The sequence below is a fragment of the Pelodiscus sinensis genome, unplaced genomic scaffold (assembly GCF_049634645.1).
Source record: "Pelodiscus sinensis isolate JC-2024 unplaced genomic scaffold, ASM4963464v1 ctg39, whole genome shotgun sequence".
Classification (NCBI taxonomy): domain Eukaryota; kingdom Metazoa; phylum Chordata; order Testudines; family Trionychidae; genus Pelodiscus; species Pelodiscus sinensis.
This window is the reverse complement of record NW_027466048.1, coordinates 163,834-189,122: the sequence shown is the minus strand read 5'-3', so window position 1 is coordinate 189,122 and position 25,289 is coordinate 163,834. Positions and strand designations below refer to the sequence as shown.

Below are 25,289 nucleotides of genomic sequence, written 5' to 3'. Positions count from 1 at the left end.
GGCATGGGAGGGGCCGGATTTCTCAGCAACAGTATGGTTATTGCTTGTGGTGCATGGCAGATCGGGGACAGGGCTGTGTAAAATATACAGGTCAGCACATTTAATATGCTCCTACCCTGACATAAAATTTTAGGGAGCTCACGGGAGGCTGCTACAACAATGGGAATGCTGCTTATACTGAGGTCTAACCCAGTCAATAGACGGCAAAACCTTCCCTTTAAACGTCCAAAAGCTCTTTCTACCACCATTCTGCATTTGCTCGGCCTATAGCTGAGCTGCTTCCTACTGATGTCCAGGCTGCCTGCGTACTGCTTCAGGGGCCACAGCAAGAAGGGGAGGCTGGGCTTCTAAGAATCACAATTGGCATTTCAATGCTTCCGATGCAAGATTCCCAGGTGGGAAGAAAATTCCACCTTGTACCTTTCTGACTAAACCAAAGTTCCTATAGATGCGCATGTCATGCTCCTTTCCTGACCATCCCATATTGATGCCAGTGAAACGGCCTTTGTGATCCACCAAAGCCCATGGCACCAGCAAGAACTACCACTTCCCAGTTATGAGCTCTTTGGGATAGTGGCCAGGTATCAAGATAGGAATGTATGTTTCATCTGCCACCCCACCACCATTAGGGAACTGCATTGCAGCAAAGCCATCCACTATGGCCTGCATGTTTCCCAGAGTTACTGTCCTTCGTTGCTACTTGGATCACTGGCTGCTTGGATCACAGCAGCCTCCCACCGTCTTATTCCCCCGCTCTGAATTAATTTCCAGCTGACCGGTAGCTGCCTGGCCTTGCTAACTTCCACATGGCTATTACCACTCGCTTCTCAACTATCAAAGCCAGTCTCATTCTGGCACTGCTGCACCTCAGGGAAGGAAACCTCCATGAAAGTCGCCTTATGCATGCACAAGTTTTGCAGCCACTGGTCGTTGTCCCATAGCTGCAGTCCTGCCAGTCTCTGCTTGTCGCCTGGGTCCAGAACTGGCATTTCTCTCTGTCAGAAGAATCGATTGCTGCTAGCATCTCCACTCAGGTGTTTCACTCACCTCTGTGTTCATGGCCTCCGCACGTTCTTCTTGCTCTAGCGGCTCCTGGCTAGGCCCTGGACATAAGTTGTGAATTGTTTGCAGTGATGACCATCGCTCTTTACTGCTGAACGGGATCCATGTTTGCCTTGTGATGGTGTCTACCTAGATAACCTGGGGGAAAGAGTGTGAAAAGGTTGTTTGCCGTAAGAACATAAGAATGGCTGTACTGGGTCAGACCAAAGGTCCATCTAGCCCAGTGGCCTGTCTGCCGATAGTGACCAGCACCAGGTGCCCCAAAGAGGCTGGACCGAAGGCAATGATCAAGCAATTTGTCTCTTGCCATCCCTCTCTAGGGATGGCCGTCGACGGAGGCATGTAGATTAGACAGATCGGCATAGGGAAATGAAGCCACGATTAAAATAATCACGGCTTCATTTAAATTTAAATGGCTGCCCCGCTCTGCTGATCAGCTGTTTGTCGGCAGATCGGGGCAGTCTGGATGTGCCGCGGTCGACAAGGAAGCCTTTGTCGATCGGCGCAGGTATGCCTCGTGAAACCAGGTTTACCTGCGCTGATCGACAAAGGCTTCCTTGTCGACCACGGCGCGTCCAGACTGCCCCGATCTGCCGACAAGCTGCTGATCAGCTGTTTGTCGGCTCAGCGCGGCAGCCATTTAAATTTAAATGAAGCCGCGATTATTTTAATCGAGGCTTCATTTCCCTTTTTCGAATAAACTAATCTACATGCCTCCGTCGATCTACCCTAATAGATTAGTAAGACATGATTTCCCTTTACAGAACCCATGTTGACTTTTGTCCAACAAATTATGTTCTTCTACATGCCTCACAAATTTATTCTTTACTATTGTTTCGACTAATTTGCCCGGTACTGAAGTTAGACTTACCAGTCTCTTGCTATGTTTTTTAATTTGGGGTATACATTTAAGTTGGGCCTCTATTATAGTGTCTTTAAAAAGTTTCCATGCAGCTTGCAGGGATTTGGCTCTAGTCATTGTGCCTTTTAATTTCTGTTTAACTAACCTCCTCATTTTTGTGTAATTCCCCTTTTTGAAATTAAGTGCCAGGGTGTTGGACTGCTGGGGTGTTCTTCCCACCACAGGCATGTTAAATGTTATTAAATTATGGTCATTATTCCCAGTCGGTCCTGTAACAGTTATCTCCTGGACCTGATCCAGCACTCTAATCAGATCTAAATCGAGTATTGCCTCTCCCCTGGTGGGTTCCTGCACCAGCTGCTCCAAGAAGCAGTCATTTAAGCCATTGAGAAATTTTCTCTCTGCTTCTCTTCCTAAGGTAACACGTATCCAGTCAACATGGGGATAATTAAAATCCCCCATTATTATAGAGTTCTCTATTTTGGTAGCCTCGCTAATCTCCCTCAGCATTTCAATGTCAGTATCGCTGTCCTGGTCAGGTGGTCGGTAATATATCCCAACTGCTAATTTCTTATTATTGGAGCATGGAATTACTATCCAGAGCGATTCTATGGAACATTTTGATTCATTTAATATTTTTATTTCATTTGATTCTACATTATCTTTCACATACAGTGCCACTCCACCACCCACCCGGCCTGCTCTATCCTTTCGATATATTTTATATCTCGGTATGATTGTGTCCCACAGATTTTCCTCATTCCACCAGGTTTCAGTGATGCCTATTATGTCAATCTCCTCCTTTAATACGAGGTACTCTAGTTCACCCATCTTATTAGTCAGACTCCTAGCATTTGTGTAGAAGCACTTTAAAAATTTGCCACTGCTTATTTGTCTGCCCTTCCCTGATGCATTGGATTCCTCTGTATGCGGTTGTTTGTCTGCTCTGGCCTATGGTTTGTCGTCTCCCCTCCTCTCTTTCTGACTATAGCTTAAAGAATCTCTATCGATGGATTCTCCTCTAAGAGAAGTCTCCATCCGATTTACGTGCATCTCCGCACCAATCGGCTTTCCCCCATCTCTTAGTTTAAAAAGTGCTCTACGGCCTTTTTAAGGTTTAGTGCCAGCTGTCTGGTTCCACCCTGGTTTAGGTGGAGCCCATCCTTCCTGTATAGGCTCCCCCTCTCCCAAAAGTGTCCCCAGTTCCTAATAAATCCAAACCCCTCTTCCCTACACCATCGTCTCATCCACTCATTGAAACTCTGAAGCTCTGCCTGCCTACCTGGCCCTGCGCGTGGAACTGGAAGCATTTCCGAGAATCCCACCATAGAGGTCCTGGATTTCAGTCTCTTTCCTAGCAGCCTAAATTTGGCATCCAGGACATCTCTCCTACACTTTCCTATGTCATTGGTACCTACATGTACCACAACCACCGGCTCCTCCCCAGCACTACACATAAGTCTATGTAGATGCCTCGAGAGATCTGCAACCTTCGCACCAGGCAGGCAAGTGACCATACGGGTCTCCCGGTCATCACAAACCCAACTATCTATGGGTATGTCTACACTACAAAGTTAGTTCGAACTAACGTTAGTTCGAACTAACTTTCATAGGCGCTACACTAGCGCTCCGTTAGTTCGAATTTAATTCGAACTAACGGAGCACTTAGTTCGAACTAGGTAATCCTCATTCCACGAGGATTAAGCCTAGTTCGAACGTACTAGTTCGAATTAAGGGCTGTGTAGCCCCTTAATTCAAACTAGTGGGAGGCTAGCCCTCCCCAGGTTTCCTTGGTGGCCACTCTAGCCAACACCAGGGAAACTCTATTGCCCCCATCCCGGCCCCGGACCCCTTAAAGGGGCACGGGCTGGCTACGGTGCCCGTGCCAGGTGCAAGCCTGCTAGCACCCAGCCAGCAGACCCAGCACCTGGCACGGATCGAGCCACCCACCCGATGCCCCCCAGCCTTCCCCCTCTTCCCGGGACCAGGCTGGCGGCTCCCGGGAGCTTGCCCTGGACCGCAAGAGGCGGGCACCCGCCTGGGCTAGTGCAGACATCGTGGACCTTGTCCACGATCTCCGCACTAGGCACAGGAAAGTGGCCGTCTAGGTCAGGAGAGCTGCCAGCCTGGCCAGCCAGGAGCAGGTGTGCATGAAAATCAAGGGGGTCCACTGAGACCCCCGACCCTGAGCCCTGAGCTTACAATGGCCGTACTCGGTCAGACCAAAGGTCCATCTAGCCCAGTAGCCTGTCTGCCGACAGTGGCCAACACTAGGTACCCCAGAGGGGATGGACCGAAGACAATGACCAAGCCATTTGTCTCGTGCCATCCCTCTCCAGCCTTCCACAAACTTTGGGCAGGGACACCACTCCTACCCCCTGGCTAATACCACCACTCCATGGACCCAACCTCCATCACTATATCTCACTTCTCTTTAAACTCTGTTCTAGTTCTAGCCTTCACAGCCTCCTGCAGCAGGGAGTTCCACAGGTTGACTCTTTGCTTTGTGAAGAACAGCTTTCTGTTACTAGTTTGAAGCCTGCTACCCATTCCTTTCCTTTGGTGTCCTCTAGTCCTTCTATTATGGGAACTAATGCAGAACTTTTCTTTATGCACCCTCTGTACACCACTCATGCTTTTATAGACCTCTATCATATCCCCCCTCAGTCTCCTCTTTTCTAAGCTGAGAAGTCCCAGTCTCTTTAGCCTCTCTTCATATGGGACCTGTTCCAAACCCCTCATCATTTTAGTTGCCCTCCCCTCTCCCACCCTCTCTCTTTCCCTCTCCCACCTCCTTTTCCCAGTCTCCCCCAGTTTTGTTCAATAAAGAGAGATTCTATTTTTGACCACACGTTTTCTTTATTTTGTACATCAGGAAGGGGGGCTAGGGAAGGGTAAGTGGAAGGAGGTGAGGGAGGAATGGGGTACGAGCCCCCGATGGGGAGGACTGGGCTGGCTCTGCGGGCTTCTGGGGGTGGAAGCTCTCCTGCAGCCCCCCAATTGCCCCCCTCCCCAGATGGCAGCCTGCGGCAAGTGCAGCCGGTCTGATGGCCGAGTGCTGTGATGTGCCCAGTGTGGGCACTCAGGGCACTCCAAGCCAGGACTGCTTCGCAAGCGGGGCACCCCTGAGAACTGTCTGTCCGGGGTGGGGGTCGGGTCACTTTAAGCACTGCCCTTGGCTAGCCTATGACAGCAGCTCCATGCTCTAAGTCCTCATCTGATGTCCTGCCGGCACTGCTTCCAGCCAGCCTTAACCGCGGTTCAGGGTCCACTTAATGTGGACATGCTAGTTCGAATTAGCAAAACGCGAATTCGAACTAGTTTTTTAGTCTGGATGCGTTAGTTCCAATTAGCGCTGTAGTGTAGACATACCCCCATTGGCTGCCCAGGGCCCTGGCTTTGCGAGAGTCTCGGAACGTCTTCCCAGGTGTCTCTGGGCTGGACTCTGCTACGGAAGCTGATGTCCCTTGTGAATACCCACCCCACGGCCCAGCCCCGGCTCCAAAGAGCTGCTCCTGTGTGTTGTACGTACCGTGGCAGGATGAAGAGTCCTTCTGTGTCGGTGCCGCTCCCTAATCAAAACGCACCCCACACGAGGTTCGCAAGCTTCTGCAGCCATTTAAAATGTTCATTCAGGACGATCGCTGTGGTCCTGTCTGATCTTAACGGCACTTCCTGGAAAGCTGAAAGAAAGAGGAAATGGCTTGGAAAACTCACAGAGCTGCTGTCACAGGTGGCTGGGAAATCTTTGCTTCCGAATGGCCTTTGCCACGGGAACACGACAGCAACCGTAACTCTGGCATTTAGGTGCAGAGCCGCAAAGGGGCGTTGGCTCCTAACTTCTACCGAATCCTTTGTGCAATTGTGCCACCTTCAGTGCTCCAGAGGTGGCAGGGAAAGGTGTTTCCTGGGGGCCCACACGGGATGGCCTAGGAGCCAAGAACCCAACTCTGGGTGAAGGTCCCTGGCCTACAACCTCTCTAGTGGAGGGGAGCAGGTGGTGGAACTTTTTGTGACAGAGGGTAAGAATCCTTCTCCTCCTCCTACTGACTAGTCATCTTCAGTTCTGGGCGGCCTCCCTTGAGAGCCTTTGTGTTCTTATCCCCATTTTACAGGTGGGGAAGGTGAGGCACAGAGTTGCTCCTGGTGGCTCAAATCTCCTGACTCCCATTCTTACATTGACCAGCAAGACCATTCTTCCCCCTTAAGCACTGTCCCCAGACAGAGACAGACACTGGGGCAGCTGTGTTCAGGCCTCATACTGCCCACAGATGCCCGAACGCCCAGAGCTGTTTCCTTACCTTCACACAGGCGGAAGATGCCATCTGCACTCACTGTCTCCGCCAATGGTGGATGGTCTCTCCTAATCAGACAAGGAATACCCCGGAGCTCAGGACTTTTCAACATCATCCCTGAAAATTGCTAAAGATTCAGCCATTCCCACAAGACAGCCCTTGGGAAATTCAATACCCGGCCCTTCGATGTGGCACGAAGCACATGGGAGAAAGCATCCGACCCCAGAAGTCACTGAAAGGCCGATTGCAAAGGAGACTGAAATTACATCTTGCTGGTTTCCTGGAGATGTGGCCAAAAAGTTGTGGGCAGGAGAAGTTGGAAGGGACCAAATGGCAAAGTGGCTCCCTCCAGCTTGCAGTAAATGTGAATTCTGGCACACGCAGATCCCCACTGTCGGATTCTGGTGCTTGTCAGGCAGGGTGCGTTGATTTAAATCAAGTTTCCCACTGGTATTACTTTTCAAATTTCTTCAAACACTAGTGCAAATCTCCTCAGTGACACATCGTAATTTATAGCTGGGAGTAGCATTTTACACCAGCTAAGAGAGCACCCTGTGTGTCATTCTGGTAGATAACCTGACTTCTGTTAATTTAGGAAATAGCACATGATCACCTGTGTTAAGCTGCAGACCTTGAAGCAGCATGTTAGGGATGGGAAGGACTAAATCATACACAAAAACACAATAGGGCTGATATTTTATTCAACTAACTCTTCCATGTTATATCCATGTTTCACATTTGCAGTTGCAGGAGGCTCCTGAGTTGCTGGCTGATGCTTGTCCTGAAACCCCTTTCGGTTCATGTTCATTTTTTATTAATTCAAACAGACGTGTCCCCAGAATGCTAAATGTGCAGTGTCCTTACGACTTCTGCAGGGAGCTCTCCTCTTCCCCCCTCCCACTGGCATTGTGATGCAGCTCTTAAGCCAAGTGACCCAAAAAGCTAAGTTGTGCTTGGGAGACACTTAATTTGGCTGTAAGCCCACTGAAAGACGTATAGCGGGGGGGACCTTTGGGAAAGCTGAGTTCTGCCTGGCCCAGGCTCACCACCACACAAGCAGAGAACAAAACATATCGGATCCGGGCTATGTCTGTCTGTGCCCATGTGTCTCAGCGGGATGACAGACAATGAAAGCCCAGAACTGACAAGGAGGAAGAGATGCTGGTTAGGCTGGAGAGACTAGAGCCATTAATGCGATTGGATGAGACTGTCGGGATGGGCAGCGCATGTTTGTGATAACATCGTAACCTATTGAACTGATTGTTCAATGAAACTAGTGAAAATTCCCCCTGGTCCCAGAGAACGGAGTGGGAAGTGGAAAAAGAGCTTTGAAGGAAGCACGGGAAAAGCTCACGTGGGTTTGCTCTGCTTACCGATGAACAGGGCTGCAGAATGTCGGATGGACGGCTGGGAGCTTTCCAGATACTTTAAAGCCTGGAACAGGAGCCTGGGGATGTTCCTCTCGTTATTCTCCATCTAGGAACAGAGCAGGGAGAAATGCTCAGTGCAGACAACGTGATCTGCCCACAGCGGGCAGGCCAGGGCTGCTGAAGCTCAGAGGGAGGGCAGGGCAAGAGCCAGTAGGAGCCCAGACGATGGAGCTGCCCCTCTCGGAAGGGCCGGATGCAGAGGGTGCCCAGCAGTCCCAGTGTCCTAACCCCACAGGGCCTGCAGGGCAGCAGGGGAGTGGAGGGCAGGAGCAGGGTGCACAGCCGCTGTGCCCACCCCACAAGCAAAAGGGGCAGGACCCCACGGGAGCCCTTCTAGGAGGGGCTGCCTCTGATGTCCCTGCGTGACGAGCGGGGTGGAGAACCCCCTGGGTGCTCGGGGGTGGGGCTAGAAAGGTCTCCCTGAGCTCCCCACTCACTGCTCTGCGGGCCCAAAGAACACACCTACCAGGCACTTCCCGACGCACGGCAAGAGCTGCGAGGAGCCGTCCCAGGCCAGGCTGCAGAAGAGACTCTTCCGATTGGCCCAGCCGAGGAACACGGCGCAGCGGAAGAGGGTCACTTTGCAGCTCTGCAGCACAAGGGCAGAGCGAGGGGCCTCGCTGAGAGAGGGAGCGTCTGGGGCACGTCCCCTCCTCCCTGCTCCTTGGGCTCCTGCTCTCGCTGCCAGGGGAGGTTCCTGCCCCTTGTTCCCAAAGGGAGGCTGCTCAGGGGAGGGGCTGAGAACTGGCTGGCGAGAGCCGGACGGGATCTCCACAGCTCAGCCCTTCTGCGCAGAGACGGCAACGGCAGCGCCAGGCCGCTCTGGGACCCCAAGGGGTCTGAGCCCAGGGGCCCTCCCCTGTGGCCCCTGCACGTCCCCAGTGGCCCTGGCTGGGCAGGGGCTCTGGAGACGGGTGGGGCCCAGGGGACTCTGGCACTTTGCTCTCTGGAAATACCGAGCGCGGCACTTACCAGGATCACGCTCTGCTCCTCGTCTGCCAGGTGGAGCAGCAGCGGGAGCAGGCAGCTGGTGAGTTCCTGCTGCACGGCCGCTTTGTCTGGGTCCTTCACCCCGCTCAGCATGGTGCCCAGCAGGGAAATGGCGGCTGAGCGGACACTGCCCCTCTCCTGGCAAGGACACGCGGGGGCGGGGAAGCCGGTGAGAGCCGGGCCGTGTCCCTGGCCACAGAGGCTGCTCTGGGCTCCCCTCCCGGGGCCCTGGGGCCTGGCGCTCACGCCTGCCCCCTTGGGGAGCAGCAGCAGGCGGGGGAGGATCTGGGGACAGGAGGTTCGGGGGGGAGGCTGCAGCAGGGCTGGGAGCTTGGTGCTCAGGTTGGCCCTGAAGGGCTCTGCCAGGGAGGAGGCTGCGTCGGAGACGCCCCACCCTTGGCAGGGGCCCCCTTGGGTGCTGCGTGGCCGGCCTGAGGGGGGAAGGGGCTGGGCAGGGACATAGCAGGGTGGCAGGGAGAGGAGGGAGGGGGAATGTGCTTCTCTGGGGTTCCCAGCCTTACGTGGTCAATGAGCGGGCGCAGGCTGGCTGCCATGTCCTGGGAGATGGAGCCAAGCCCCTCCCCGGCGAGCAGGTAGATGGCGTCTGCCGCCTCCGTCATGGCCTCCAGGACGGTACTTGTGTCCGTGGCGCAGAACATGGCGATGGTCCCGGGCAGCTGGGCCCGTATCAACTGCCCCTGTGGGAATGCAGAAGGCAGCTCCCCACTGTCCTGGGACGCAGCCCGGGGCAGGGGCTGGACCCTCCCTCCCCATCGGCCAGTCCCCAGGGACGGCCCAGCCCCCAGCAGGGGAGAAAGTCCTTCTCCTGCCGCTCCGCCAGGTGCTTTGCACCCCTGGCCCTTAAGCAGAGCCTGCCCTGTCGCCTGCCGAGAGCCACTCCAGGCCCCGCCCACCGAGCTCTGACCCCGCCCCCGTCTCCTCTGCCATTGCCAAGTTTGGGCTTTGTTGCCCGACTCCCAAACCCCACTGCCCTGAGCGACGACCTGAGTCTCCTTCCCCTCCCCACTGCCTCCACTGACCATGCTCTGCCAACGCGCGGGAGCAGGGACACCCCCTCGTGCCTGGTTTGCTCAGTAACGCACCCCCAGGAACTGGGCGCTGGGAGCACCACAGGCTTCCTCGGTCCCCTGGTGTCAGATCGGGGCTCCCCAGGGCACCGCTGAGAGGCAAGTCAAAGGCAAACTCCTCAGAGACAGGGCGACTTCCAGCCCACGACTGGGGCCCTCCCTCTGAGGCACCAAACCAGCCACACAGAGCACTGCTGTTCCCCACACTGGCTAGCCAGCAGTCACCCCAGCAAGCCCTGAGATGTGCCCTCACCTTCCCCGGCCAGAAGAGAACACTGGCCAGGCCTCGCAGACAGAGCCTCCGTATCGCAGGGTTGTTGTCTCGGCTCCATTCCATCAGGTGTTCCTGGAGGTCTGATTTGGTGACAGTGCTGAGGATGGAAGGACTCTGGAGAAACTGGAAAGAGAAAATCAGCGTCAGGCTAAGGAGCAGAAATCTGCCTTTGCTCTGTGCCTGCTCCATCATCTTTGCCAACTGGCCACTTTCTGCTGCACAAAATCTCTGGAGTGAAGGAGCCAGTGGCTGGTGTTTGAAATGGTCCATTCCTAGAAGGGCAACTAATCCACAAGCGCCTAATGAACTCCAGGGACAGAGGACTCTCTGGGCACCGCTAAGCGTCCTGGGCAGAGCGCTGTGGCAGAGGAAAAAGAAACCCCAGGGGAAGGCGAGGAGAGAGGCCCGGGCTTGGGGTGCTGGAGAAACATCTCCTCTTGTCACATGTCCCAGGGAGGTGCATGCAGCCAGGAGCAATCTCACCCTGCCCCCCTCCACTCTGCCCAGTCCCGCTAGTATCTGCGTGGGCAGAGGGGCTGGCTGGCTGTGAGATTGCTGAACCGCTGGCCATGGGCCCCAGCCCCTATTGGCCCAGGAGGGGTCTGAGCTGCTCTGCACAAGCCCACATGTGCCAGGCCGCTCCGGACTCTCACCTCGGTGCAGAAAGTCAGGGCGATTTCTCTCAGCGCCTCCTCCTCCTCCCGACTCTGCACGATGGCGATGGCCTCTCTGAGAACCACAGGGACCTGTGGGTTCCGGTGCTCGACCATGGTTCTGGAAGAGCAAAGGGAAAGTCCCCGGGATTACCAAAGGGAGAGACAGTCCCTCCCCCATTGCGGGGCTGAGAGGGCCGGCTGGGGCAGAGGAGGATCTCCCGCCCAACTCCCATTGCCCAGACAGGCCGCAGGAATGGAAACTTGAGACTCCTACCTTGCGATCAAGCCCACCCCTCGGGGGAAGTGATGGCGGGAGGCGATCATTTCCCAGCCCTGCTGTAACTGGATACTGGCAAATTCCTTCCAGTATCTGGGCAAGGAAAAGAGGGTCTTCACGGCCTCCAGGGACGTGCTAAACTCAAAAAGAAAAAAAAATCCTGGTGTCAGAAATCTACTGCAGCCCAACCCGCTCAAGGCCTGGGGAACAAGGCATGGTCAGCAGTAGCCGGTTTCCCCCGGGATGGACCCAGCACCCAGTCGGGGCTCACTGAGGTTTTGGCAGGTGGCGACACTGCAGCTTCTGCAGATGCTCGGTGCCCTCGCTCCCAATGGTCCAACACCTGACTCTTCACTGGGGCAGGCACCAGGTCACTGGGCACATGGGCCAGGTCCTTAGTTGGTGCGAGGGAGCAAAACTCTGCCCGTTTGCAGCAGCTGAGGTGCCTTCGGGCTCCCCGGCTCCCCCCAGGGGAGTCCACACGGAATCAGCTTCATGGTCCCTCTTGCTCCTGCCTGTGACACGGCCCCCCTACCGGGCCGGGCCCCAGTGCTGCCGGCCTTGCTCTCTCTGCATGTGCTCTGGCGACCCTGCCCTGGGCTGGGGCCTTGTGGGGCCGAGGCCCTAACACTTCGGCAGGTGGCGCATGGGGAGGTACCAACGTGGTCCCTGCCTGTGCTGGGAAGGAGCCGGCCTGTAGGCAGGGTCAGAGGAGCAAGCGTGACTCACAAGCACACGGGTGCCCAGCACCGCTCCCCCCAGACAGACCTGCCCAGAACTGCGCCTGGGCTCCGCAGGGGCCGTGTGTGACCTGCGGGTGCAGCAGATCAAATCTGTTCTTCCCCTTCCTTTCTGCCGTTACCTCAAGGGGCTGAGGCGGCTGGATCCCTCAGGGCTGGATTTCTGGCTGGCCGTCCAGGTCCCTGGCAGGCGCAGGTCCAGCACATGCTACACCTGCCTGACGCAGAGGAGGAGCAAGTGGGGAAACATTTGCAAGATGGCTTCTCGGTATCCCCACAGGAAAAAGATCTCATAGAGCGTGTCCATAGCCTGGAGTCAGAACGAGACAGAAAAGTCACTGAGCTGACCCCACCTCCCATCCGCTCCCATGGCATTTTGCTGTCATGCTGGTGCCGTTTCTCACATCCTTGTGGCTTCTGAGGAAGGAGGGTTAGTTCCTCAGGGGGAGGGGAGATGTGATGGCCCCTGACCCGTCTTCCATTGCTAGAATGGGCGCAGAAGGGAACCTCTTGGAAAGATCAGAAGAGTCCAGCTGACATTATTCCCCATTATCTCTCTCCATGGCCTAGCCCTCGCCCTTCGCCTTCCCAGGCCTGACCGGAGGGGGTGACACCATCATGAGGAGACCCAAACTTCTAGGCGCATGTACAGGGCATCCCACGATCCCTCTGCTGCCTGAGTAACTCCAGTGCCACAAGCAGCAGGGAGCCGGAGTGATGCCGGGAGGTCGATGCAGTTTCAGTCCAGACCCCACGTTGCTCCCGGCGACTGACTTTCCAGCAGCTCATGGTTTGCAGGTCCTCGTTTTCACTCCCCCATCGTGCAGGGCTGCTTGTGTGTTCTGGGCCTGTAGTAAAAACTAAGTGTGCTTCTTCCCCTCCATTGCTTAAGCTCGATACAGAGGATGAGACAACCTGACTGCAGAGGAGTCATCCATAACTATCAATGAGTACCCCTACTCATGAGAAGATGGGATAATTGGCAGATTGACGAGCCTTAGAGCGGAGCAAGCCCCCCGAAAGGACGACTGACAACAGGATGAACCTTCGAGAGATGTTCTGGGAACACTCACATCAAAAGATAACATTCCGGTCACAAGCGGACAGAGCGAGATCCATGGATTTTAACAAGAAGGAGGAATATATAAAGCAGGGCGCTTTGCTATGGAACTTTGCGTTCGTCTGCCACACTATCTGGAGAGGAGTATCGGATCGATCGACCGACAAGGCCCTGCTCCCCCCTGTGTTCAATCTACCTGGCCACTAGATGGACACAGACTCTGGACTGGTAACTATATCATCTGGCAGAGCTGTGTATGCATGATGTTTTGTGTGTAGGTGTGTGTTTGAAAAGCATAAGCAACTGTTGTATTCTCAATCAATGCGGCGTACTGCCTTTGCCCCATAAAAGATCTCGTGTGCTTCGTTTAAGCATAACAGCGTAGCCCACTAGCAGGAGGGTAGACTAATGGCTTGTGCTGCTCTTCTAGAAGGGTGCCACCAGATCTAAGTTCCTTGCTGATCTCAAACCGGGACCCTGGAGCCAGCACTGAGGTTGACCATCTCCCTGGCTTGTGTCTGCCCCTTGCTGCCAGGCCTTGGAGGGTTGGGTCACTCCTTTGCTCTTGGAGAACATCCCCCCAAGATCCCAAACTACTTCACCAGGGTCAATGGGAACTTCTGCCGGGTCAGGTTCGAATCCTCCTGCCCCAGTTAGAGGGACCCCGACCGTGCTGCTTCTTTGACTCTCTCAGATGCCCCGGCTTGGGGTCTGGCTTCCCTGGCTCCTCTGAGGCCACGTAGTCCTCAAGCAGGGAGACAGTTTCAGCGAGGGGCACCGGGCGGTGTCGCTGCGCCCATTCCTGCCTGCCCCCGGCAGGATCCGTGTCACGGGCGTGATCACAGAAGACTCCTTGGGGGCGTTTCCCAGAGCGCTGGCAAAGCCGCTGACACTCGCTTCTTGGCACTCAAGAGCTTCTCGCTACACTGTCCTGCTGGGCCAGGTCTCCTGGTCTCCCCCAGCCGAGGCACAGAGCAGAGACCCTGCCCCGCCCCCAGAGCTATACAGACATTGAGTCTATTGTGGTCTGAGGTCACAACTGTTTACACAACGCTTGATAGTGAACAAAAGTGATTTTATTAAGCACAAGCTGTGGGATTTATGTGTTTGCAAGTGAGAAAGGGCAGAGCAAAGTGAATTACAAATGTCAAATAAGAAGAAACGCATCCGTAGTTTTAACACACACTCGAGCCTCTTACAAACACACCCTCCAACTGTTCTTATTGGGTTAAAACTCCCAGCAAGGGAAGGTCTCTGTATTTAAGGATAAGTCATTTGATGGTGGAAGCTCCCCCCAAAGTTAGTAAATTTGTGACTCTGGGGAGTGTTGTAAGCAGCGACTGCAAAGACCAGGCTTCATTTTTTTAAGTTTTCTTGCAGGTCCCCACGTTCTGTGCTCAGAGTGGAGATCAGCCCTGGCACGTGGTGTCCCGACCCTGCACTGGGGCTGCAGAGGTGAAGCCTGGCTGCCTAGCAGAGAAGGTCGCACCCCCACAGGCGTGCTGGGCGGGCTCCAGCTGGAGGTAGCTAGAAAGGCCGGTGGAGCAGCTCAGACAGGGCTGAGGCCTACGGGGGCAGAGGTGCCGCTGGGGCTCCCGAGGAGAAGCGCATGTGCACCCGGACGCCGTCACCAGTCAGCAGGGAACCGCAGCAGAAGCCCCGGTTTGGAGGAAAGAGACGGCGCTCAGGATGGGAGAGAAGCTGGCAGGAAGCAGCCCAGGGCGGGTAGTTGAACCCCGGGTGCTTGGCGTCTTTCGGCTGGATTCCCCACCCAGCTAGTGGTGCCCCACTCCAACGCTGACAGGGTGCACTGGGACCCGGTGGAGAGGGTGGCCTGGGTCCCCCTGCCCCTCCACACCAATCCCACCAGGAGTTCTAACACACCTCTGGCTGCTAGGCCTGTGTGCAGGGAGCTGCCCTGTTGATGTGGAGCACAGGGAGTTAAGCCCTGTGTGCAGGGAGCTGCAGGGTTGATTTGGAGCATTGGGACGCACACGGGGTTGAGCTCCAAGTGAGGGGCCTCCGTGTTCGGTGGCGAGTTCGCTACGTGACAGCTCCAGTCTCACTTACGGCCAGAGACACGCTGCGGCTCCTCTCCTCCCGGTGGCTCTTCCAGAGCTTGTCCAGCAGCTGGTGCAGCACGTGCCGGGAGAGCTGTGCTTCTTCCCCCAAGGCCTTCCACAGCTCCCTGGCACCTCTGCAAGGTCAGAAACCGAAATCAGAGCGTCCCTGCTTGCCCCCCCTTGTGTCCCCAGGGAGAGGCTGGGAAGGCCGGCGGGAAAGGGGGCCTTAGAGGAGACGCCCGGGGGCTGGATGGCTGAGGCGGGTGAGTCCCTTCCGCGAGCTCTTCATTTATTCCCTTCCCCAGAGGCCTCATTGCTCCTGCAGCCTGTGCCGCTGCTTCCAGTAACTGCCCTGGGGCTGCGCACAGCGTGACACCACCCAGCCCAGCCTGCACCAAAGGCTGCTCGGTGACATTTACGCTGGAGTCACGGCCCAGGGATGCTCCCCATAGCCTGGTCCTGCCCCTCTGGTGGAGCTGGCGGGAAGTGGGGTGACCACAGAAATCAGGAGCCTGCTGGAACTCTCCAGGGACCTGTCACGTCAGCACTCTGGGCAGGGAAGAGGGAGGGGCTGGTTTCCAAGGGGCTGGGCCTGGGCATCTCCCCTCAGGAGGCAGGGACAGCCCCGTGCCCAGCAGGGAGCTTGCTCCATCGCTGTGGCCTGCCAGGCCTTTCCCGCGCTCTGCCCTGGAGGAGGAGGGAGGGGCAATCAGGGGCTGAGGTGATAACAGCCTCTCCCTACCTCTCCCATGGCGGCGCGTGGGCCACACAGGCTGGAACCACGTCCCGGGGGTGGGCGCGAGCCAGCAGGGCGATGGTTCCCAGCGCGGCTCTTCTGGCTCTGGGGTCCTCGACGTCGTCCAGCCAGGTGAAAATCTCTCCCACGACGTCTCCCACCTGGAGGCAGCCAGAAAGCTGAGGGGGGGGGATTGCCCAAGAGCGGCCTCCTGCCAGGTCACCCCTCCTGGCAGACGGCGCTCGGAGAAGGGCAGGAACGTCACCAAGTCACTGAGCCGCTCTTGGTCCCAGGTCCCCGTGTCACGCGGGTAGAATTCCTGCCTCCCCAGAGGGCGATGGAGCTCAACTGATCAGGGCAGTGACTGATGCTCACACCTCCTAGGAAGGGGCTGTAGAAATGGACTCGGGCAGAGCCCTCCCTGCACCAGTCTAATTCCCGGGGGGGGCACCGGAGCCGGTGGGGCCGGGCAGCAGGATCACACATCACAGGCACCGGGGCAAAGTGCAAAGCCAAATGGTTCCTGCTGCACCGGTGGGTCACACAAGGGCCCTGCAGGGCACGTGAGGAAACCCCGTCCGCTCCGGGAGCCCAGCGTGGCGCCCCCTCGGCAGACTCTGTCAGTGCCGCGCTCCAGGGCGGGGCTGTGACCCACCTGCCGTGGGGCTGGGCTGGCCCCAGGGACGTGTCCAAGCTCCAGCGCACAGAGCTCTGGAAACACCTGCCCACCCCAGCACCGAATGGAAAGGGGCTGAGCCGACCTGCCAGACCGGGACCCTGTGCCCCAGGGCCGGTTTCCTCAGAGCCAGTTCTCCCAGCCCCTCTCCCCACACGCCCCTGCCCCTCGCCGGGCGTCTCTTACTCGCTCCATGCGGGCGCTGTGCTGGGACACGGTGGCTCTCAGCGCCTCCTCCGCCGCCCGAAAGCTCTCCAGGGCGGGGGCCGGCAGAGCCTTCACGGCTGCCAGCAGCAGGGCTGTGGGCTGGGCTGAGGCAGGGGGCTCCCCGAGGGTCTGCAATGAACAGGGGCAGAGCCTGTAGGGACTGAGCATTTCCACTGGGCAGCTGCCCTGGGACACTCGCTCCCTGGGGGCTGGCAGGGCCTAGTGAGCATGGAGGAGCCTGCTGAGACCTTTGATTGAGCAGCCTCGCCCGGTGCCAAGGGTTCCCCCATCCCCTGGGCACCACAGGCCCCTGTAACTCACGGCCACTGCCAGGAGACCTGCCTTTGGCTGATAAACCGGCAGAGCCCTGCAGATCCCGTGTGGAGGGCAGCAGAGGGGTGACTGGAGAACATGCCCCATGTTCCATCCTCCATCCTGGGCCTGAGCAGATGGGCCCAGCGGCTCTAGTAGCCCACAGTGTCCGCGCGGAAAGGACGGAGTGCGGGGCCCTCATGGAAACGCCCTCTGCCTTCCCCACCCGGCAGCGTGTGGCGCTGCCTCCCAACCGGCAGGAATCACGGGCAGGACAGGAAGTAGCTGAGACTGAGGCTACATCTACAATGTAGCCTTCTTGAGGAAAAGCTTATGCAAATGAAGCTTGGCGTGCCATATCGCTGCGCTCCATTTGCATAATTAACGAGCAGCCCTTGTTTTGCAAAATCCCCTCTTGTGCAAGAGCCGTTCTTCCTCAAAAAACAGACTTCTTATAACGTGTAAGGAGGGAAAAGTTTAGCTCGTCTCTCAGGATTTATTGTTTTCCTTCTTTAGGGATGTCAAACTAATGTCTGAGCTTCTTAGGGTTTGAGATGGTTTTTTTCTTTCTTCCTTCCTTTTCCAACTAAGTCTTCAGACCAGGGACTTTGCCTTGGTACCAGTCTCAAAAGGTGGCTCTTTCCATCTATCCAATGTAGAATCATAGAACCATAGAAGGTCATCAAGTCCAGACCCCTGCTCTAGGCAGGACCAATCCCAACTAAATCAACCCGGCCAGGGCTTTGTCAAGCTGAGACTTAAACTCCTCTAGGGATGGAGACTCCACTACTTCCTTAGGGAACCCATTCCAGTGCTTTACTGCCCTCCTAGTGAAATAGTTTTCCTAATATCCAACCTGGACCTTTCCCACCACAACTTGAGCCCATTGCTCCTTGTTCTGTCATCTGTCACTACTGAGAACAGCCTCTCTCCATCCTCTTCGGAACCTCCCTTCAGGAAGTTGCAGGTTGCTATCAATTCCCCCCTCACTCTTCGCTCCTGCAGACTAAACAGACCCAAGTCCCTCAGCCTCTCCTCATAAGTCATATGCTCCAGCTCCCTAATCATTTTGGTCGCCCTCTGCTGGACCCTCTCCAATGCGTCTACATCCTTTTTGTAGTGGGGGGCCCAGAACTGGACACAATACTCCAGATGTGGCCTCACCAGAGCCGAATAAAGGGGAATAAGGACATCTCTGGATCTGCTGGCAATGCTCCTCTTCATGCAACCTAATATGCCATTAGCCTTCTTGGCTACAAGTGCACACTGTTGACTCATATCCAGCTTCTCATCCACTGTAACCCCCAGGTCCTTTTCTGCAGAACTACTACTTAGCTGATTGGTCCCCAGCCTGTAAATATGCTTGGGATTCTTCCGTCCCAAGTGCAGGACTCTGCACTTGTCCTTGTTGAACCTCATCAGATTTCTTGTGGCCCTATCCGCCAATTTTCTAAGTCACTCTGGACCCTATCTCTGCCCTCAAGCGTATCTACCTCTCCCCCCAGCTTAGTGTCATCCGCAAACTTGCTGAGGGTGCAATCCGTCCCCTCATCCAGGTCATTAATAAAGATATTGAACAAAACCGGTCCTAGAACCGAACCTTGGGGCACTCCGCTAGAAACCGACCGCCATCCTGACATCGAGCAATTGATCACTACCTGCTGGGCGTGGCCTTCTAGCCATCTTTCTATCCATCTTACTGTCCATTTATCCAATCCACATTCCCTTAACTTGCTGGCAAGAATATTGTGGGAGACCATATCAAAAGGCTTTCTAAAGTCAAGGTATATCACATCCACTGACTTTCCCACGTCCACAGAGCCAGTTACCTCATCATAGAAGCTAATCAGATTGATCAGGCACGACTTGCCCTTTGTGAATCCATTCTGACTATTCCTAATCTCTTTCCTCTCTTTCAAGTGCCTCAAAATGGATTCCTTAAGGATCCCTTCCATGATTTTTCCAGGAACCGAGGTAAGACTGACTGGCCTATAGTTCCCTGGATCGTCCTTCTTCCCTTTTTTGAAGATAGGCTCTACATTTGCCTTTTTCCAATCATCCGGGATTTCTCCCGATCTCCACGACTTTTCAAAGATAATGGCCAAAGGCTCCTCAATGACATTTGCCAACTCCCTCAGTACCCTCGGATGTACTATTGTGACAGGGCGCCTGCCCTGCACTGGCCCTTTAACACCAGGACTCAGGCCCGGAGCCGGGGCTAGAAGAAAGGAGACCAGCTGGAGCTAGTTGGGACTAGAGCGAGTCCGGCTGGCAAACAACTAGGACAGCACGACTGGGACTGGCTGGTAGAAGCCAGCTGAACCCCTTAGGGCGTGGGAGAGCCCAGCTGGCACGTATATATAGAGAAGCCCAGGTTGCTCAAGGGGGGGCAGTAGAGAGCTGACTGCAGGAAAGGCAGGAGCTCCTTGAAGGGAGACAAGCTGGGGACAGCCAGCGATAGCTGGAGGAGGGCCAGCAAGGCTCCCCTGGCTAGGGGCTGGAGGCAAAGCCCTGGATTGGAGGCGAACCTTGAGGCAGCCTAGGTAAGCGGGGCAGTTGAGACAACCCCAGTGCCATGATGAGCATCCCATACAGACTGTAACTTGCCCAGCGAGGGGCTATATGAGGACAGTCAGGGGGCACTGAGGCACACTGGGGTGTGAACCCCTGACAACTATGCTTGCAACTAGCTTTATTTTCATGCTAAAAGTTGTTTCTTTTTCTCTGATTAACTGGTGTTGGTTGACTGTTCTCTCCAGGATGGTCTGTCTGTGTGGACCTGTATGTCTCTGACTGAGGGGTCAGCCACCAGAGACTGCAGCTTGTTTTTCTCTTTTCTTTTCCAAAATCTTTTGGGAAAAAGAGCTTGGGGTACCCCTGGGGCTGGTTTCAAGTATCCAGCCCTGTTTGTGGGTTCAAAGCACTTGATGGTGGCAGCAGCATCCCCAAAATATGGGTATTAGGATTTGGGGGGGTGTTTCGGGACCAGAGCCTGTGCAGGCAAGGGTCTGGAGTGCTCTTGCAGACCCCCAACTTCTGCATTCGTTGTGCCGGAGTGGGGAACAGCCTCGACAGGGTCGCTAGGCAAGTGAATGGCAGCACTTCACTGACCTCGGGGGGTGCCAATCACACATGATGAGATTTGCTGTGATCGTTCAGATCAGCGCAAAAGCGGAGGCTGCTGCCTGAGAAGGACTGAGTCAGGCCTGCGCCAGTGACGTGCTCATGTGACCTACTCCATCTTGGGACAGACTTTCACAGGAGAACAATGGGATTCCTGCCCCATGGGCAAGGGGATAAAGGGGCCCTGAGGGTTCCCCCAGTTTTGTCGTCACTCCTGTCCTCCCCCCTGATAATCATCTATGAAGGATCTCGGCTATGGACTGAAGCCTGAAGTGGCCCCAGAGCCACCGTCTTATTAGTCTTGAAAGTTCTGCATGGTCCTGTCTTAAATTGACCTGGGCATGTGGCTGGTTCGCTGGGGTGGGAGGAACCTGTTTGGAATTGGTGGGACTGGGACTCAGAGCCTCTCACCTGTATGAGGGTGGTGCTGGTGGTGGCCCAGAGGACAGGAGTGTCTAAGGGGGTTGCTCGCAGGGCTTCTTACTAGCCAGTGTGGTGAACAGAAGTGCTGTGTGGGACGGGTTCCGATCCTAGCAGTGGAGGACCCCCCCGTTCTGGGCTCTGAGTAGCCCTGTCTCAAAGCAAGGTGCCCTGCTTCCACCCTCGGCGTGGTGCTCCCAGAAAGCCCCCATATTACACGGCTTTGCTCCAGGGAGCTGGTCACACGTAGGAGTGTTTCCTTTGGTCCCTGAGCCGGGGGGGGGGGGGGGGGGGGTGTTCTCCTCTGAGACACCGGCTCCGGCACATAGTCACGCGCCCCGCAGGGGATGCTTCCCATTGGCTCAGTCACAAGCCTCATTACCATAGTCATGTGGGCGCTGCTCTGTGCTAATGGGGTGGGCCGGCGGTCTGGTTCCTCCTCCTCTTCGCTCCCTTCCGCCCCGTTGGGTGTCTTCTGGGAGAGCTCGTTCTCCACCCCTGGAGCAGAGGAGACGCGCTGGTTTGAATGTGTTACCCTGGGCGACAGCAGGACACGGGGCCCAGAGCCCTGACGTGACTTGCCCAGGGTCACACAGCAAGGTGCTTGCAGGGCCGAGCAGAGAGCGCCGCTCCCATGACTCTCAGCTGGGGGCTCTCCCCACTGGGCTTCTCTCCCCTAGGGGCAGAGTCTCTCCCACGGTGCGTTCTCCTCTCCCCGGCCCTCGCCCCCTTCCTGCAGTGATGGGAACAGGCCTCGTTTCCCGTGTGACACCCCAGGAAGTGATGGCCCAGCCCAGCCCAGTTCCCAGTTGAGAGCTGCTGCGACCTTTGGACGGGGTGACCCCTGGTCCCTTTTTAACGGTTCTGTTCCCTCCTCTCCAGCAGCTGCTGCTGGCGCAGGGGGTTGGAGCTGCCCCTCGGCTCCCATCCAAGGATCCCTGGAAGCTGCGTGCGAATCCCTTTCCTGATTGGCTGGGGAAGGACATGGGGCACTCGCTCTCCTGTGGTGGAGGAGGGTGTCCTGCCTCCAGCCTCCACCCCGTCCCCCCACCCCTCCCAGCCCCCTGCAGGGTCCGTACTTGCTGGGGGAGCAAATCAGGGAGCCAGGACGTACTTGGGGGATCATGTGACCCAGACCATGCTGAAGGGGAGGAGGGATCAATTGTGCTGCATTGGCTGCCACCGCCCACATGGGAAAGCTGGGGAGGTTACAGGCGCCTTCAGATCAGGCCAACTTCTCTACTTTGCTCCAAGTCTTCCCTGCGCGGTGAACTGCGAACAGGGCAGCAGCCTCCCTCGCACCCTCCTCCTCCCCTGCCTCCCGCTGGGGAATTGGCCCAGCAGGGATCCTGTTTTCTCCCGTTACACTCCCCTGATGCTCATTCAGTTCTGTTTATTCTCTGCCTGCTCCTTTGCCCCTGCTCTCCCCAATTCACACCCAATATATTTTCTTCCACACCCACGGCCTATTGAAAATACATATTTATACCCACGGGTTTGGGTCCACACACCACACACCACCGCGATATTGGTGTTGCACATGAGAAAATTCAGTCGGCCCAAGGTTGGAAAATCTTAGCGGGAACACTGCTCCTACCCCCTTGTCTCACAGCCGGTGAGAGGGGACCTGGCTCCGTGGCCACCAGAGCCCTCCGGGAACAGGGGCTGCAGGGGAGCCCTCCTGGCATAGCACGTAGTTACCCCCTGTTCACACACAGCCCCTCGCTGCTCCTCTTTCTACACCCTGAGCTACCCCCTCCCTGCCCGAGCTCCTGTTTCAAACTTTTGGAGCCGAGCAGCCCCCTCCCTTGCTTGAGTCAAAATTTGTATTGTGGCTCCCCAAGCCATTTCCAGGAGAGGCTGGGTGGCCTGCTGGGGAGATCGAAGGGGGGGGTGGGGATTTGCTTGAGCCTTCTGGGCCCAGCTCCCAAAATAGAGGATCCAGGCAGAGAAAGATGACTGGAGCTATAACACGGGGCTGGGAGGTGTATAACTGGTAAGAAAGGAAACATTATTAATCAAAATCAAAATAATTAAGCAAAGGGGCCGGGGGGGGGGGGGATTTGGTGTTAGGATTCACCCCTCCGCTGCTCCAGCCCCATGGAGAGTGGAGGGAGACAAGAAAGGACCAGAGTTCAAGGATTCCTATGGGCCAGATTACCTCTTTTCCATACCCGTGATAGTAGATTTGTATGACCTGCCCTAGCTTTTGGGGTGAGTCCAAGATGAGGGGTTCGGTGTGCGGGAGGTGGCTGCCAGGGCATGGGATAAGGATAGTGGCGCAGGAGGGAGTAAGGGTGGGAGTGTGGGTGGGGGGTAGGGTGCTGGAGTGGCCTGGGACTTTGGGTGCTGGAGGCGGTGAGGTCTGAACAGGAGGGAAGGTGCAGGAGCCGGCTGGGGTAGGGTATCTGGAAGGGAGGGAGGTGCCGGATTAGGTTGGGGATGCCAGACCCCCAGAGAGCTGTGCCCTGCCATTGTCTGTTCTTCCCACTTCAGGGAGGAACCTGCCCCCCTGTACCAGAGCGTCTGGCACTCGATGGATTCCAGCCTCTGAGGAGCCCATCGCTGTCCCATGAGACGGCCCTAATGCTCAAGCCTTGTACAGTGACTGGGGTCAGTGTCCCTCACATGCTCCCCTCTCACCGGGTGGGTTGTATCCTCACCTGTGGGATCCAGCTGGTCTTTGTCTGGGCTCTCCGGTGGCTTCTCCTCCTCTGGCTCCTCCTGCTTCTCCGCTGAGTTTTTCTTCCTCTTCTTCAGGGAGAAGCGTGTCCACCGCCTGGGAGAGGAAGCTCTTCTCTCCTCCTCAGCCTCTGCCAGGGAGCTGCCACACTGGCTGCAGACACAGAGTCTTCTTATGCCTGACAGGATCTTCCAGGAGCCTCTGGTTCTCTTGGGCTCCTCAGGCAAGGCCTGCTCCTGCTGGCTGAGGCCAGCGCATGCCTCGGCTGCTGCAAGTTGGACCACCACCCGGAGCACTCGGCTGTGTCTGTGCTCCCTTGAGGTGAGTCTTTCAAAGAAGGAACACAGCCTGGAAGAAAAAGAAGGAGCCAATGGGTTTTTCTGCCCTGGAAAGGCAAGACATTAATCTGCCAGGATTCAGATACAAGAGCGCTCTATTGAAACCATCCGCTTCTCTAAGAGCCAGAACTGGTCCATAGAACCCAGTCAAAGGTGAAGACACATGGGGCTGTGGGTGACCCAGGAATTCTTGTGGGGAATTTCTAGGGCCTGTGTGGTGCAGGAGCTCAGACTCGGGGAGCAGGGCTGTGCCTTCTGGCCTTACAGCCTGGGACTCTAGGGGCTGATGACCCTCAAGTTATAGAAGTGGCTGAAGTTCATCCTCCATTTGCTCTTAACGGCTTTGGGCCTGCAGTCGCCGTCCTACTGGTGGAAGGGAAGCTGTTGCTAGTTGTGGGTTCAGTGGGGGTAGGAGGCTGAGCCTGGCATCTCTCTGCTGTCCCCAGTGCTGGTTGTGGGGCCCGGGTGGCATGGTGGCTTCTGAGCTGCTCCCAGGGAGGGGCTATGTGGGTTAACTAAATTAACATTATTCCTACTCTAAACTGTACAGGATTTGGATTTGTTATTTTGGGAAGTCGACAAAGAGGCAGAAGAAACTGGCCTATCTAACTGGAATAATTTAGGATTCTAGCTGTGATTCACTGGGTAGTGCCTTTCTGGGCTTCAGCAGATGGAATCCAGATAGTTACTATCTTTTAGAAGCTACCACAGCAAATAGTAATTGTTCAGTGAAATCAGATGTATTATAGATTGTTCTTAAGCAGTTCTGAATCTCACTGGGCCTCAGAAACTGATCCCTTTGGAGTCAGTTTTGCTTTGTACAGACTTGCAACATGCTTTTGTGAAATCCTCCTGAGTGTTTTATACTTGATTTGCCTTTGGTGGCAAAACTCAATGAGCTATTTCCTTCTCTTCAGTCTGGTGTTTTCCATCCTGTGCTACTAACCCTTCCACTATCGCTCCAGAGAACTGTTATGTTGTTTTGAATAAGGGAGAGAAGGAATCACCCCTGAGGCACCCATCTGTCACCCTGACATGTCATCTGGGGAGGTATGGATATTACGGAGGCATTGCTGAGGAATATCCAACCTCCTGACTACTACCCCCTGCTTCTCATCCCTGTGGGCCCTAATGATACTGCAAGGTGTGACCTTGAGAGGAGCTAGGGTGATTACGGGGCTCTGGGAGCACAGGGGAAGGAGTTTGGTGCACAGGTGGTGTTCTCCTTAGTCCTTCCTGTCAATTTTCGGGGCCCAGGCAGAGACAGGTACATCCTGGAGGTGAGTGCCTGGCAGTAAAGATGGTGCCACCAAGAGGGCTTTGGCCTCCTTGACCATGGGACGCTGCTCCGAGAAGAAGGACTGCTGAGCAGAGATGGGGTTCACCTTTCGAGGAAGGGGAAGAGAGTATTTGGTCACAGAGTGGCTAACCTAGGGTACGTCTACACTACAACGTTAATTCGAACTAACTTAGTTCGAATTAGTTAATTCGAACTAAGCTAATTCGAACTAACGCGTCTAGAACTAAAAACTAGTTCGAATTAGCGTTTTGCTAATTCGAACTAGCAAGTCCACATTGAGTGGACCCTGAACAGGGCTTAAGGATGGCCGGAAGCAGTGCCGGCAGGGCATCAGAGGAGGACTTAGAGCGTGGAGATGCTGTCTCAGGCTAGCCGAGGGCTGTGCTTAAAGGGTCCCGATCCCCACCCCGGACAGACAGTTCTAAGGGGTGCCCCGCTTGCAAAGCAGTCCTGGCTTGGAATGCCCGGAGTACCCACACTGGGCACATCACACCACTCGGCCATCAGCCCGGCTGCACTTGCTGCAGGCTGCCATCTGGGGAGAGGGGGCAATTGGGGGGCTGCAGGAGAGCTTCCACCCCCAGAAGCCCGCAGAGCCAGCCCAGTCCTCCCCATCGGGGGCTCGTACCCCATTCCTCCCTCACCTCCTTCCACTTACCCTTCCCGAGCCCCCCTTCTTATTGATGTACAAAATAAA

General features: G+C 55.9%; 2 protein-coding genes across 2 annotated transcripts; both read right to left on the bottom strand.

The window, feature by feature from the left end:
* Positions 1-6,919: 6,919 nt before the first annotated feature.
* On the bottom strand, positions 6,920-9,241 carry LOC142826432 (maestro heat-like repeat family member 5). The gene is made up of 4 exons (XM_075918684.1): positions 9,161-9,241; positions 8,622-8,777; positions 8,116-8,238; positions 6,920-7,695 (listed from the first exon to the last, which is right to left on the bottom strand). Exons 1-4 carry the CDS (start codon positions 9,191-9,193, stop codon positions 7,570-7,572), a joined length of 438 nt encoding a protein of 145 aa, XP_075774799.1. The 5' UTR covers positions 9,194-9,241; the 3' UTR covers positions 6,920-7,569.
* A 4,671-nt stretch (positions 9,242-13,912) lies between these two features.
* On the bottom strand, positions 13,913-16,906 carry LOC142826431 (protein MROH8-like). Its single transcript, XM_075918683.1, has 3 exons — positions 16,396-16,906; positions 15,540-15,694; positions 13,913-14,931 (listed from the first exon to the last, which is right to left on the bottom strand). Exons 1-3 carry the CDS (start codon positions 16,582-16,584, stop codon positions 14,778-14,780), a joined length of 498 nt encoding a protein of 165 aa, XP_075774798.1. The 5' UTR covers positions 16,585-16,906; the 3' UTR covers positions 13,913-14,777.
* Between the last annotated feature and the right edge of the window lie 8,383 nt (positions 16,907-25,289).

Excerpts from the sequence above, each read along its gene's own strand:
- LOC142826432 (XM_075918684.1), bottom strand. The coding sequence starts at position 9,193 with ATGGCAGCCAGCCTGCGCCCGCTCATTGACCAC. Across the intron at positions 8,778-9,160 it reads TGCGCCCGCTCATTGACCAC|GAGAGGGGCAGTGTCCGCTC; the intron begins GTAAGGCTGGGA and ends TGTCCTTGCCAG. Across the intron at positions 7,696-8,115 it reads CGTGCGTCGGGAAGTGCCTG|ATGGAGAATAACGAGAGGAA; the intron begins GTAGGTGTGTTC and ends CTCTGTTCCTAG.
- LOC142826431 (XM_075918683.1), bottom strand. The coding sequence starts at position 16,584 with ATGCTCAGTCCCTACAGGCTCTGCCCCTGTTCATTGCAGACCCTCGGG. Across the intron at positions 15,695-16,395 it reads ACAGCGCCCGCATGGAGCGA|GTGGGAGACGTCGTGGGAGA; the intron begins GTAAGAGACGCC and ends GGCTGCCTCCAG. Across the intron at positions 14,932-15,539 it reads CACGCGCCGCCATGGGAGAG|AGGTGCCAGGGAGCTGTGGA; the intron begins GTAGGGAGAGGC and ends CTGACCTTGCAG.